Source organism: Schistocerca piceifrons, chromosome 4 (assembly GCF_021461385.2).
Source record: "Schistocerca piceifrons isolate TAMUIC-IGC-003096 chromosome 4, iqSchPice1.1, whole genome shotgun sequence".
NCBI lineage: Eukaryota > Metazoa > Arthropoda > Insecta > Orthoptera > Acrididae > Schistocerca > Schistocerca piceifrons.
The window spans coordinates 801,036,987-801,052,125 of NC_060141.1; the positions used below are offsets into that span (position 1 = coordinate 801,036,987).

The 15,139-nt window shown below is 44.4% G+C and overlaps 1 protein-coding gene across 1 annotated transcript in view; it reads left to right on the forward strand.

Annotated features, from left to right (window-relative positions):
* Positions 1–416: 416 nt before the first annotated feature.
* Positions 417–15,139, forward strand: part of LOC124796207 (translation initiation factor IF-2-like) — a 130,961-nt gene continuing 116,238 nt past the window's right edge. The window contains exons 1-3 of the mRNA XM_047260297.1: positions 417–614; positions 8,463–8,482; positions 8,599–8,837. Of these exons, the coding sequence (XP_047116253.1) occupies positions 417–614; positions 8,463–8,482; positions 8,599–8,837 (457 nt within the window). The remainder of the gene's footprint in view (positions 615–8,462; positions 8,483–8,598; positions 8,838–15,139) is intronic.

Below are 15,139 nucleotides of genomic sequence, written 5' to 3' on the forward strand. Positions count from 1 at the left end.
GCTACAACGGACCACGGCGCTTCTAAGCACACTTCGTCCATGATGTTGCTTATGTCACCCATGGACTACTCAGTTTGTATATTTTGCTTATTTTTTCACAGTTCCACACAACTTCTTCCTGTTTTCTCAATTGATCTGTGTTCAATTTATCAAGACCTATCCACTGTGCCAACTTATAACTAAATCTGAGGGGGGTGCGATGGGGAGGTTCCCTTGTAAGTAAAACAGCGGAAAGGCCCAGTAGGTACTTTTACTAAGCGGCGTGTGAGGAAGAGGAGGAGGAGGAGGAGAGGGAGGGGGAGACACGGACCCAACCCTTCGGAGCAGGTACAATCGTGGCAAACGTCCGGCGTGGCAAGTGTCTGCACCTCCCCTGCTGGGTGATTTCTCTGTGGCCCGGCCCGCTGGTGCCTGTCATGTCCTGTGGCAGCAGCAGCCGCGCGCGCCCTCCACGTGCCGGCCCGCGGCTGCTGGCCTTTACTCTTTACTGCCGGCGGTCGCAAAGGTCGGCCCGCCGGGGCGGCCGCTGGCTGCGGGCCAGCCGGCACTGGGTCACCTCGGCCCTGTCAGCCGCCGGGCCGGCTCCACAACCACAAGTGCTGACGGCTGTCCCCGTAGTGCGACGAGAATAACGAACAATTTAGCCAAATCTCGACCTGTCGTGAAAGTGCCAGCTGCACTGATCCACAGCACATTTGTTTTTGCGAAATCCAAAGTAGACACTCTTTATAGATATCGATGCAATGAACGCAAATACCACGATAAAAACTGTCTCCTGTCACAGATTACAAGTAATTTGGGACTTTAAGTTTCACGTATATCGCTTCCGCATCCGACAGAATACCTTCAGTGAAGTGCATGCGTACTGAAAGACAGAGATAGGTAAACAGGCAGAATACGCCGCTGCGTTCGCCAGTGCCTACATAAAACAACAAGCAAGAGTGTTTAAACTCACAAGAGTGCTCCTGGAGCCACTCTGTACCAATTCTAGACGTGTGGGGTGTCGTATTGTCCTGTTGGAACTGCCCAAGTCCGTCAGAATGCACAATGGACATAAGTGGGCGCAGGTAATCAGACAGGATACGTACGTTTCACGTATCAGAGTCGATCTAGACGTATCATGGCTCCCACATCACTCCAACTGCACACGCCCCACACAAACCTCCACCAGTTTGAACAGTCCCCTGCTGACTTCCAGGGTCCATGGATTCATGAGGTTGTCTCCATACCGGTGCACGTCGATCCACTTTATATAATTTGAAACGAGACTCGTCCGACCAGGCTACATGTCTCCAGTCCAATGTCGGCGTTGATGGACCGAGGTGAGGCGTAGAGCTCTGTGTCGTACAGTCGTAAATGGTACACCAGTGGGCCTTCGGGTCCTGACGTCCACATCGGTGATGTTTCGTCGAATGTTTCGCATGTTGACACTTGCTGATGACCCAGTATTGAAATCTACAGCAATTTGCGGAAGGGTTGCACTTCTTTCTCGTTGAACGATCCTTTTCCGTCGTCTACCGGTTCTTTTCCCCGTCGCAGCTATGTCGGAGGTTTGATGTTTTACCGGACTGCTGGTATTCACGGTACACTCGTGAAATGGTCGTACGGGAAAATCCCCACTTCATAGCTGCCTCGGAGATGCTGTGTCCCAACCCTCGTGAGCGAATATAATACCATGTTAAAACTCACTTTAAATCTTGACAATCTGCCATTTTAGCAGCAGTAACCGATCTAACAACTGCGCCAGGCCCTTGTTGTCTTATATAGGCGTTGCCGACCGCAGCGCTGTGTTCTGCCTGTCCACATATCTCTGTCTTTGAATACGTATGCGTACACCAGTTCTTTGGCACTTGGTATATAAAACTATTCACTAACGTTTCGTCCGCATTTCCAGGAGACATCTCCATTGTTGTCACTAATACGTCTGATGGTTTTCTGAGCTGTCACACGGCCTCAATCGAAGCTGCACCATTGTTCACATGGAGCCCCATTTGTTTCGTCATTAAAAGTAACATATAAAGTTTCCTCTCGTTGGTGTCATACCCTCTGAACCTTCAACATAACTCTCCGGAACTATGGTGTGTATTTTCTTCTCTGTGTCCCGAATTCCGCGAATTTTACCCGACGCTGTAGTGTTTATGCCTGACCGGGTTTTTCTTCGTGGAATCTATGAGAATTTTCGCACAGCAGTTAACAGTTGAACACCATCTCAATCCCCCAAGAATTTCAATTCAGCTGTCTTGTCTTGCACAGGACTTGATTCACCTCGTCCTCCTAACACCTTCATTTGTGTTTCTTATTGAGGACGCTGGTGCTTTGGTAATTCGGCGGCTTCATACATAGAAGTTGTATAACCGGATCCGAGTTTTCACCTCACCTGGCATCACTTGTGATTACCGTCCTGCGTAGATAAGAAGTGTAGTCGTCTATTGACATGAAACATAAAACAACACGACACACATTTTCAGTAATCTATAACTATATATTCTGCTATCGGATACAGCCTGCATCATAGTAAAGACATGAAATAATTTCGCCTCATCGACAAAGAGTGGAAAGAAGTAACACAAATATTAACAAACGGAGAAATTTTAAAATTTTTTGCTACATTTGGCCACAAATGGCTAAGAAAATTAGATAAGAAATGCGCCCTTAGACAACAGGTATTTATATTGTGTATTAAGCATCTAGGCTGATTTATAAAAACACAAAGGCTGCCGGCACTGCGAGAAACTCGTCCGTAACGTAAACAACTTACCCCGCGTGATACACGAAGCCTACCTTCATCAACTAACACTGAATGCACAGTGTTGCAACAGAGCTGTTTGGAGTGTTATGCGGCTACAAAATTGTCGATTCCGCCCACGGAGGACAGAAATATTTTACGGCTGCCCACTCGGTGACCCGGCTTTCGCCTGGGTCGGCCACGTAAGCCATATTTCCGAAGCCTGCACGATAAATAGCCGAACCGCGGCGAGGAAGCTTGACAAACAACCTGAACAAACAGAGAGAGCAGCGGATATACGGCCGACGGAAGTGTCCCAGATAAAGAAAGGCAGAGACGGTGGAAAATAGAAAAAAAAGGTGGGGGCGGAACCGGCAGGCGCCGGGCCAGACGCTGGCCAAGGTCGACAAATACCTCTGGGCGCCCCCCCCCCCTCCCCCCAAACAGGGAACCAAACGGTTCTCTCGTCGAACCATTCCATTCTGCGACATCCCCTGAGAGATACATCACCTACTTTCTGCTTCACATGTTTGCGATGCTGCTCAAAATAACACGAGTGTCATGTTTCTCTCGTTTTCCCTCCCGTGGCGGGATTCACTTGTACTGATTGAATTTAACTGCAGTTCCTACGACGAGTTTCCGAACGTATCTGAAGAGTTTATTTTTGTTAGGGTGAACCCGCGGTAATAGGGGCCTAACACAAAAATTTCCTGATACTGAAATTTTTCAGCACAAAAGTCGGTCAAGACAGTAAAGTATATGATCGTAGAGTGGTCTGTCACAATTCTAAAAATACAGTAGTAAAATACTTAATGTCACGTACCAATAAATGTAAATTTACACTTGTAATTAACTGAAAATAACAGATCTCATAGTCAAACATATCCTCTCAATATGTAAATGAAAAAAGATGTATTTGTGGAAACAAATGTAACAACATACAATACTGTTTGGAAAAAGTAAAACAGCAAGAGCAATAGATCACAGTGATTTTAATTCCACCGGTTAGGGACATGACATTACATGAATTATTGGCATTAGAGATCTGTACATGAACTGTGACTGTGAAAATTCAGTATCAAGTAGCTCTGCAAGCACAGCCTCTAGACGTTGTGGCATGGAATCAAAGAGCCCCTGAATATGCTGCTGGGAAATACTCCGGCATTTGGCTTGAAAGCGCGGTCACAAAGCATCAACCACGGCTGCAGGAAGACCTGAACGAAAAAGTTACCAAAGCAACCATATATCCGATATGTTCGATGGACGACATCTCTGGCGAAAGGATGGGCCAAGGAAGCAGTGGTACCCTTGCACATTCCTCGTCACATGTAGGACGGCGTTGTCATGCTGAAATATGCCATGTGGAACGGCCTGCAGGACGGGCATTGGCGCGGGCTGTAAAACCACCTTGACGTAGCGGTAGCTGTTGATATTGCCCTCAAGACGTAGGATATGAGATCGCGTGTTATAGGCGATCCACCATCACAATTGGCGTTTTCCCGCTATGCCGCTCAACAGCACAGTCTGCCCAATGCCTTTACCACGACGGCGTCGACCTCGTATTTCGCCATCACTGAAGAACAAGTTGAATCGGAACTCGCCCGAAACCATTTTTGCCTCTTAGAATGCCAGTGTCGGCGTTCACGTGGCTATTGCAGTCTGCGGCGTTGGCGGGTTCTGGTTAATGGACAGACGGAGTGCCATCCGTGCTACCAGTCAGGCCCGCAGAAATATTCGACGCAGACAAGGCCACACCAGTTGCAGTGCTCCAACGTCACCGTGTACGGAGCTGTTCTATTGGTTACGGCCAAGTGGACAATATAGCGGTCATCTCACATTGTGGTCATACTGTGTCCTACAGTATCCTGTCGGCGGTGTGTACGCCCCTCTTTTTTCCACTGGTTATACATACGCCTCACTCTTGAACCAGCGTGCCCTGTATGAGCCACGGTGTCACGAAACGATAGCCCCTCCTCGCGGAGACCAATCATTCTGCCCCGTTCCCAATGCACTCACATTCCGATACTTCACCCTGGCATGGAATCAAAGAGCCGCTGAAGATGCTGCTGGGAAATACTCTGCCATGTGGCTTGGAAGCTTTTTCACAAAGCATCAACCACAGCTGCAGAAAGACCTGCACGAACAAGTTACCAACAAACCATATCCCCGACATCGTCGATGGGCGACATCTCAGGCCAAAGGATGGGCCAAGGAAGAAGTGGTACCCTTGCACATTTCTCGTCACTGCAGGCATACCAGCATTTCGTTACATGTTTCCACTTCGTATGGTGCCTCCGTATGGTGCCTCCGCATCGACTCAGCGTTGTGTTACCCTGACAAGTACGGTCACACAAACAGAGGGCGCTGCTGGGGCTACCTTCACGCCAGTTCTCTGTCATTTAAATCACTTGTTATGGTTCCGCTGCTCTACACATCCCCTTATCGCGGCGTGTTGCAGACCATTGCTTCTGAGCGTTTCGCATTTTACGGAGAAATGCATTACTAACAGTCCTTTAAAGAAATTCATTCAGCTCTAGTATCTATTAGCATGACCTAGAAGAATTAAAATTTACGTTAGTCAGGAGCAAAAGGAGTTCAAAGATGGGCTAGTAGACTTGTGTCTTACCTGAGATGCGTTTAACGCCTTCGGTAGTTCTTCCTCTGGCTTTAATCTGATTTTGTATAAAAATTTGAAATGATGTAGACAACATAGCATCAGTTATCGTTTAACATCTTCATACATATTCACTTGATGATGAGCCTGGTAAAGTTCCTCACAATGAATAATGATGAGAGGTAAGCACTTTCACTTAAATACAAATTAATCAGACAGTAGCAATCACTTTATAATGTTCATTTACACAAATATGATACTGTAACATTGGAATATTCCCAGAGTTCAGCATTCCCGCGAACTCAAAAAACCTGTCTCAAAGATCCATTCTCCGAGATATAAATGTTAACATAGTCGTGGCAAACTACGAACTCTGAGATAAATGTTCACACTTGGACTTTTGGGGTCCAGTAGAAAAATCTTGACAGACATTTGCAATTCTTTTTAAATAGTATTAACAAATTAAAGAATTCTCATAAAGATTCTTATACTAGCCCTGACTGACACGTACGTGTTACCGCTTCAGGTACTAGGTGCCGACTGGCAGCACAATCCGCTCTCACAATTTCTTACAGGCTTGCCTAAGAACAATTTTTAAACTTTGGTATTAAGTTTCACTTTACAGCAATAACAATGTCAAAGGTAAATTGGAGAAGCAAAGTGATAATTTTATTTAAGTAAGTGATAAATTACTATAAAATTAATAACTTTAGTTCGTCTATTTTATTAACACATTCTAACCTCATCTGGGAATTACTGATTCAAAGGAAATTCTTAAGTTTGTAATTTCTTCAACTATCCCAAAAAATTAAATTACAACGTTATTCTATTAACCAGCTTTATTTTTCAGTTCAAGAACATCTGCATCATTTCTCGGAGTTACGCCACCTTGAAGGTCCAAATAGCAAAGTATCTTGTGTGGGGAAACCCACAATCCGGCGTTAACTATACGCTTTTTGAAATATCTCTCATCATACCTGAACTATAATATAGAGCGCTATATACTGGGTTAAGAGGCAAAAATAGTAAGGAAGAGTCTTTATTTGCGGCCCAGTTAATAACAGATATTCATTAGATTCCTATTAAATATTCAAATCCAGAATTCTACACACGTAATGCTGCTCAATAGATGTACTTGGACATATACATAGCCAGTATTGCCTCAGTCTCTATCCTATAGCACTATATGACCTGTTAGACTGAGATGACAGAAGTCATGGGATACTGATATGCAAGCATGCAATGACGGTAGTATCGCGTGCTCTCGTTTAGCGACAACCTTCCGCCACTGCGTTGTCCGTGGTAAGAGGTAGTGACTGAAATCTGCTGTTCTCCACACATTCTTGACACTGTGGATCTCGGAAAATTGAATTCCAAAACCGAATGTCCCATGCGTCTAGCTCCAACTACCATTTCGCGTTCAAAGTGTCTACATTTCCGTTGTACGGGCATAATAACGTCGGAAACCTTCTCATATGAATCAGCTGAATACAAATGATAGGTCCACAGATGCACTGTCCTCTTATGCCCTGTGTCATTATTTTACAGCCTCAGCGGAAGAGTGTTTTCATTTAACATATTAGAAGGAAAATATCGTAGCTGTCGACAAACATTAAAACATATGTGTTTTGACTTGGCGAGACAGCCCAGCCACTATGAGGTAGCCGAAAGGCACGCGTTTAAGCTCACGCAGGCTGGCATGAGGTCTGGAACAGTTAAAGGAGTTGAGTCTAGTAAAAAAAAAAGTACGTAGCTTCTGGAATACTTAACTTTAATCCATAATTGGTAAACATCGGTCTGACGGTACATGCATCACAAGATAAATAGCAAATGATAATGGCGCCTTGCTAGGTCGTAGCAAATGACGTAGCTGAAGGTTATGCTAAATATCGTCTCGGCAAATGAGAGCGTAATTTGTCAGTGAACCATCGCTAGCAAACTGGGCTGTACAACTGGGGCGAGTGCTAGGACGTCTCTCTAGACCTGCCGTGTGGCGGCGCTCGGTCTGCAATCACTGATAGTGGCGACACGCGGGTCCGACGTATACTAACGGACCGCGGCAGATTTAAAGGCTACCACCTAGCAAGTGCGGTGTTTGGCGGTGACACCACAATATGAACGGACTGTATGGCTCTACAGCCTTCGGACCGAAACTCACAAGTTTTAAAATAAAATAAAAAAAATTATCGAGGATGATGAAATCATTAAGTTTGTAGAGATGAAACAGGCTATGAACAGCTAAATGTGTCCCCCGAACGTGTTAAAATAATGAAGACTGAAAAATAAACAAAATTTGTAGTGTCGAAATGAAGCTTTTATCAACACGAAGTTGGTTTAAAAATCACATTGCTTTACTATGTGTGGGTAAAACGTGTGTGAAGTGGGAAAGAACTGAGAGCTTATCGAGCTACGTTTGGTTTCCTTAATTCCAGTTTCCGTAAAATTCTGAATATATTTAATTCGTAGTAATCACTAGTTCTGCCTTCCGGCTGTCTGGGTAGTAAAGGCAAACGTGAAACATCATGCAAGGTATGACTTTATTGGACTGATTTCGTAATTTATCCATCATCCGATGTCCAGGAGCGACTGTTGGACGTAGATACGACGTTTCATATACCACTTAAAAACCCATATCAAAGTGCTACAGTCACTCCTTGAAATCTAATAAGGGATCAATTCCGAAACGCATCGTATGAACAATAAAGTCGTTTCGTGCCTGATGTTTTGCTTTTACCATTGTGGCCCACATTGCATTTGGCGGTATTTCTTACTGACATCTTTCACCCAACTGGACACGACAGAGTGAGTTTACGTACTACCGTCTTCCTGTGATGCTCACTCTGGTCCGGGGATAGCCCTGTACCAATCAGTGTTGCCAACCCTCAAAAAACAAATTCCACAGACCGTTATTGTCACAGTACACTTACTTTCTGAACGTATCTCGTACATCTATATCTTCGTCAATACTGACGACATTATAAATGTATTTCGCGACCTGAACGTGTGCGAAAAGACGAAACTCGTCTTGGCATAAATAACACTATATATGAACGGGATGGTTGCTGTATTTCTTGAAATAATCATCAAAATGATTATACACACATTTACGTTTCATGCGTACAGGCTACTGTTCGGGAGCGCAGGTAAGAGCAGCCCCACAGTGGCCGGCTTGCAGTACTGTCGGAGCCGACACGTCGCTCAACATCCGCTAATGTAGCAGCCGAGTGCGGCGGCGCGCAGTGGCTCGGGACGCGCGCAGATGTGGCGGCGTTAAAGCGGCTCGGTGCCCCACGGGGCGAGATTACCCAAATCTGACAGCTGAGTGGCGCCCCGGCCGCAATCACAGCGGCGACGGCGGCGGGTCTGCGAGGCCGACGAGGCCGCTGATGACGGCGAGGGGGGTGGGCGGTGGGGGTTTGCCTGGGGGCGCCCCGTGGCCAGGCCGCGCCGCAGGTGGACAGCCGCTCACCGACAGCTGGCGGCGTAACTCGGCAGCCAGTACTCACGTTTGTAGCCACCAGTTGTGACTTAATCTAGAGGCTCATCACATACATTTGTCATTATTAAAGTTCCACCCCGCATTAAAAATTTAAAAAATCAACTCCAGAACACAGAGAGCGTGTTATAAAATTGCGAAATGGTGACTCACTATTTTGAGTGCAAGTTCCCTTTAATAATGGTGTTATCTAGTGAATGATAACACTATCTAACATGATTTTTGATGAAACTTCCTGGCAGATTAAAACTGTTGTGGGCTGGCAGGAGACAAACCCACTAAATTGAGAGGAAGCCGAAAGGCACGCGTTTAAGCTCACGCAGGCTGGCGTGAGGTCTGGAACAGGACAAGGTAATTAGAACTTAGAAAAAAAGGAGGTAACTGGTAGAATACTTAACTTTAATCCATTAATGTTGAACGTAGCTCTTGTCTGTACATTATTTACAATATCAATAGCAACTGATAATGGCGCCTTGCTAGGTCGTAGCAAATGACGTAGCTGAAGGCTATGCTAACTATCGCCTCGGCAAATGAGAGCGTATTTTGTCAGTGAACCATCGCTAGCGAAGTCGGTTGTAGAACTGGGGCGAGTGCTAGGAAATCTCTCTAGACCTGCCGTGTGGCGGCGCTCGGTCTGCAATCACTGATAGTGGCGACACGCGGGTCCGACGTATACTAACGGACCGCGGCCGATTTAAGGGCTACCACCTAGCAAGTGTGGTGTCTGGCGGTGACACCACAAAAACTGTGTGCCCGACCGAGACTCGAACTCGGGACCTTTGCCTTTCGCGGGCAAGTGCTATATGGTTTTTGATGTTCGCATAAAGTACTTTGCTGAACTACTTTCTGCACATATTTTACATTAAGAATGAGATTTTCACTCTGAGTGGAGTGTGCGTTGATATGAAACTTCCTGGCAGATTTAAACTGTGTGCCGGACCGAGACTCGATCTCGGGAGCTGTGAGGACGGGGAGTGAGTCGGGCTTCGGTAGCTCAATTGGTAGAGCACTTGCCGCGAAAGGCAAAGGTCCCGATTTCGAGTCTCGGTCCGGCACATAGTTTTAATCTGCGAGGAAGTTTCATATTTTACATCTGTCAGTAGTTTTCTTTTCCGTAACGAATAGTTCTTTCACAAATCAAGAAAAAAAACATTTTTCACTTAAACCTTAGTTCCACTGAGACAAGTTTTATTGCAAACAAGTGGAATTTTATTTTAGTAAGACAAAGTAGTTGGCCACATTTGTCTCGCCCATCTGCCTATTAGGCGGGAAACTGTATTTCACTGTTCACATGCAATATTTGTGGTGTTAAATTTAGTTTTACAGTTTCTTAGAAAAGAGTTCCCGCAAGTGTTACAATAACAGAAAGGTATCCCACGCTGAAGCGCCAAAGAAATTGGTACAGGCATGCGTATTCAAATACAGAGATATGTAAACAGTCAGAATACGGGGCTCTGGTTGGCAACGCCTATATACGACAAAAATTGTCTGGCGCTGTCGTTAGATCTGTTACTGCAGCTATAATGGCAGGTTACCAAGATTTAAATGAAACTTCCTGGACTGGTCTCGGTCCAGCACACATTTTCAATCTGCCAGGAAGCTTCAGCACACACACTGCTGTAGAGTGAAAATTTCAAAATGATTCAAATTCCTCTGAGCTCTATAGGACTTAACATCTTAGGTCATCATTCCCCTAGAACTTAGAACTGCTTAAACCTAACTAACCCAAGGACTTCACACACATCCATTCGCGAGGCAGGATTCGAACGGGCGACCGTAGCAGTCGCGCGGTTCCAGACTGAAACGCGTAGAACCGCTCGGCCACACCGGCCGGCTACTGAAAATCTCATTCTGGAAGATTTAAGTGATTCTGAACGTCGTGTTATAGTCGGCGCACGAACGATGGGACACAGCATATCCGAGGTAGCGATGAAGTGGGGATTTTCCCGTATTACTATTTCACAAGTGTACCGTGAATATCACATAAACTCTCCGACATCGTTGTGGCCGGTAAAATATCCTGCAAGAAAGGGGCCGGCCGCGGTGGCCGTGCGGTTCTGGCGCTGCAGTCCGGAACCGCGAGGCTGCTACGGTCGCAGGTTCGAATCCTGCCTCGGGCATGGGTGTGTGTGATGTCCTTAGGTTAGTTAGGTTTAAGTAGTTCTGAGTTCTAGGGGACTTATGACCTAAGATGTTGAGTCCCATAGTGCTCAGAGCTATTTGAACCATTTTTTTCAAGAAAGGGACCAACGATAATTGAAGAGAATCATTTAACGTGACAGATGTGCAACCCTTCCGCAGATTGCTGCAGATTTCAACGCTGGACCATCAACAAATGTCAGCGTGCGAAACGTTCAACGAAACATCATCGATACGGACTTCCGTAGACGAAGGCCCACTCATGTACCCTTACTAACTGCACGACACAAACCTTTATGCCTCACCTGGGCCTATCAACACCGACATTGAACTGTTAATGACTGGAAACGTGTTGGTTGGACAAGTCTCGTTTCAAGTTGTGGATGTGTACCGGTATGGAGACATCCTCATGAATACATGGACCCTGCATGTCAGCGGATGGAGGCTTTGTATTGATATTGGGTGTTTGAAGTTGGACTGACACGTCCAAGTACAACTCTGACAGGTGACACTTCTGTAAGCGTCCTGTCCGATCACCTGCATCCATTCATGTCCATTGTGCTTTCCGACGGACTTGGGCAATTCCAGCAGGACAATGCGACACCCCACACGTCGAGAACTGCTATAGAGTGGCTCCAGGAACACTTTTCTTAGTTTTAACACTTCCACTGGCCACCAAACTCCCCAGACACGAACATTATTGAGCATATCTGGGATGTCTTGCAACGTCCTGTTCAGAAGACGTCTCCACGACGTCGTACTCTTACAGATTTATGGGCAGCCCTGCAGGGTACATGGTGTCAGTTCCCTCCAGCACTACTTGAGACATTAGTCTTGTCCATGCCACGTCGTGTTGCTTCACTTCTGCGTGCTCGCTGGGGCCGTCCGCGATGTTAGGTAGGTGCACCAGTTTCTTTGGTTCTGCAGTGTATTACGTCTGTGGCAGCTACGTAACCGCTAAGCAAAGACTGGATATTAATAGATTCGAGAAATACAGCTATACACCGAGATGGCAGAAGTCATGGGATAGCGATATGCACATATACAGGTGGCTGCAGCATTGCATACACAACCCACTCTACTCAACTGATGCAGCTGAAAAGGTTTCCGACGTGATTGTGGCCACAGGACGGGAATTAACAGATTTTGAACGCGGAATTGTCGTTGGTGCTAGACGCAAGGGACATACCACTACGGAAATCGTGAGGGAATTCAGTACTGCGTAATGTACAGTGTCAACTGTGTGCCGAGAATAACAAATTTCATGCATTACCTCTCTCCACTGAGAACGCGATGGTCAACAGCCTTCACTTAATGGCGGAGGACAGTGGCATTTGCGAAGGTTTGTCAGTGTTAACAGTCAAACAACACTGAGTGAAATAACCACAGAAATCAATTTGGGCAACTACAAAGTCCAAAATAAGAACTGGACTATAGTGGCGTTAGAGAGGTCCCTGTTAGAACGCCAAAGATTCAAAATGATTACCCATTGGTTACCCCTGGTCGAACAGAGAAGAGTGCTATGCAAGAGGAATATTTATGATCCTGACGACTGGACCAATGTTGTTGCAGAGCCATCAATCAAACCAACATTTGTGCAAACAAAATGAAGAGAGAGGACTTCAAGGATGTGGAGTGTCTCAAGTGAAGTATTGTAAAGAACCCTGATGTCTTTATTTCACAAGCAGTTAGTTTTCAACTCGAGGAACAGACTTCATTCTTAATAAAAGTACAGTTATGATTACACTGACGAAAAAGAAGCGAATATTATTTCCAGTTCTTTGAAACAGCTGACAGCAATGCGTCCAATGCTGAAGACTTGCAATGTGAAAGTGATTTAGAAATAACCCCAATATAAGTAAAATTGTTGTTAAAGGTACAGTACAATATAAATTTGAATTTTCCAAATACAGTTTCAATTTTTATGCTGTTCCGGATTAAGGCCATAAATACCAAATAAAAAGTCATCAGATAAAATCATAGCCCACACATTATGAGTAAACATAAAATACAATAATGTATCAAAATAGCTTCATGTTACTGAATATATTAACTTGGACCGAACATTCATTAGATAACAGCGCGAGGGATACTTGGTATAAATATTTATGATTGAATTATAATATCCTTATTTATGGATTTCATCAAATGTTGGAAATACTCTTCTGAAAAATTGTGACTCTATATGGCAGAAACTTTTCAAATATTATTTTGCTTTATGAGAAACAGGATACGTAACTGTTCGTCAGAAAAATGGCTATTTCTTGTCAGTTAAATATCGGGTGTAGACAGCTTCATGCTCAACCTGATATTTCTCTACTGCCCCTTCACTGCATAGAAAGCCACTCCGTGTCAATTACCAAAAATTTTTAAATACAAGACTTAACTTGACTACACAGGTACGTTTCAGAAACGGTTGTGCGTTAACGTGGGAGCGGAAATCGGTTGTGGAAGAGGACTGAGCAATCAGTTTACGAAATCTGTTTTCGGGTTCTGCGTGTAAACGTAGCGTGTGAGTCATCGATAAGAGCGGACGTCGGTGGTCAAGTGAAGCGTTTATTTAGGTTGAAAAATAAGAGTCTGATTTAAAATCTTCACGCTACGCCCTTAGTGAGAAAAATACAGTAGAGAGTCGACCATCCGAAATCGCTGTGGGACATGTGTGTTCAGAAAACCGGTTTATTTCGATGATCGAACTGTAAATTTTCGTTTACCGATAAAACTACATATACAGGGTGTACACGAGTGTACGTACTGGTATTTTCACGCCTGGTACCTTCATGTGTACATCAGTGTAGTGGTTGTCCTTTCTCTTCGTTCAATAGTAATCCTGCAGGCAAATCACATAATTTACCACATGATGATACTGGTCGTAACTACACCACTAAGTGGACAACACCTGTCAGTCCTGTCAGTATAGACTGACCGTTGTGCGTCGACTCGTCCACGCTTCAGCACCTTACCCGCTGGCCAGGGCAAATGAAGCATTAAAGGCTTGCTCTTGCCACATGCAATTGTAGGTACTAACTAACCTAAAAATATAGAAGTTGTAATAGTTACAATTAGCAGTATGCTAATGACGTTAATACTGATGCGATGTTGTTTAGCACACTACTCTCAGTCAAGAATAGCAATATCTGCTCGTATACCCTTTACTCTCTATATTTATAATAACATGAATCTCTTTCCTTATTACTATGATAAGAGCAAAAGAACAGTACGAATGCATGTCGTACAGCCCAGTGAACAGAAAATATGTAGTAAGTATGAATTCTGCATTTCAGTACATACTGTAGAATTAGCGCTTAAAGAAGTTCTTAATTTTGGTCTTCTAACCAAGCCTACCCACTTACGAGCAATTAAATCATGCACTTTTTTCAGCACATAAATCTGATACTGGTAAGATTCGTTTTGAGCTTTGAACCATAGCATGGCAGAAACTAAACTTGTGAATGATTCAGAAGCAGGCGGCATATTTTCATCATCCTACATGATTTAGTGTGCTGTATCTGCGTGGTCGACGCTCATCCGTTCTTAAACGTCTTCGTCATATTCATGGCAGTTGAGTTCTTTTAGCACTTTATTCCGATATATTCTTCTGTTTGTAATTTCCAATTGGACTTTAAGAACTTTCTGCCATACCCAAAATCTTATTCCAGGCTATTCTTCAAATTCTGTTTTTCTATACTATCCCATGCTTCTCTGATCACGTAGAACGGACATTCTAAAATAATATTTTTACTGATTCCTTAAGAGATTTTCTCTTACTGCCTCTTCTCTTTCTAGCAATAACTTATGTAACAACTGTTTTCTATTTGAAGTCTCAATAACACATCGATCCACGTAACAAGGAGGTAACGTCAGGTGGAAGAAGCACCACTTTTATGTACTCTTCTAGTTTAAGGTATCACGTCATGGTTGGGTTGGTGCGTCGTCAACGAAAATCAGTGTAATTCTGATGAGCTATTATATAGGTTACGAAAACTCTCATAAACGATCCCTTGAAAATCGTACTGTCCATCGAGGCGCTCTTTTGTGAGGTGAAAATAACAGGTATCGTAGACATATGAATGTATTTGGAACAACCGGTTTTTTACTTTTACCATTGATGAGTCCAGGGAGTGGCTACCAGTAGCCGTTAGCACAAGCAAATCGATATCCTTGG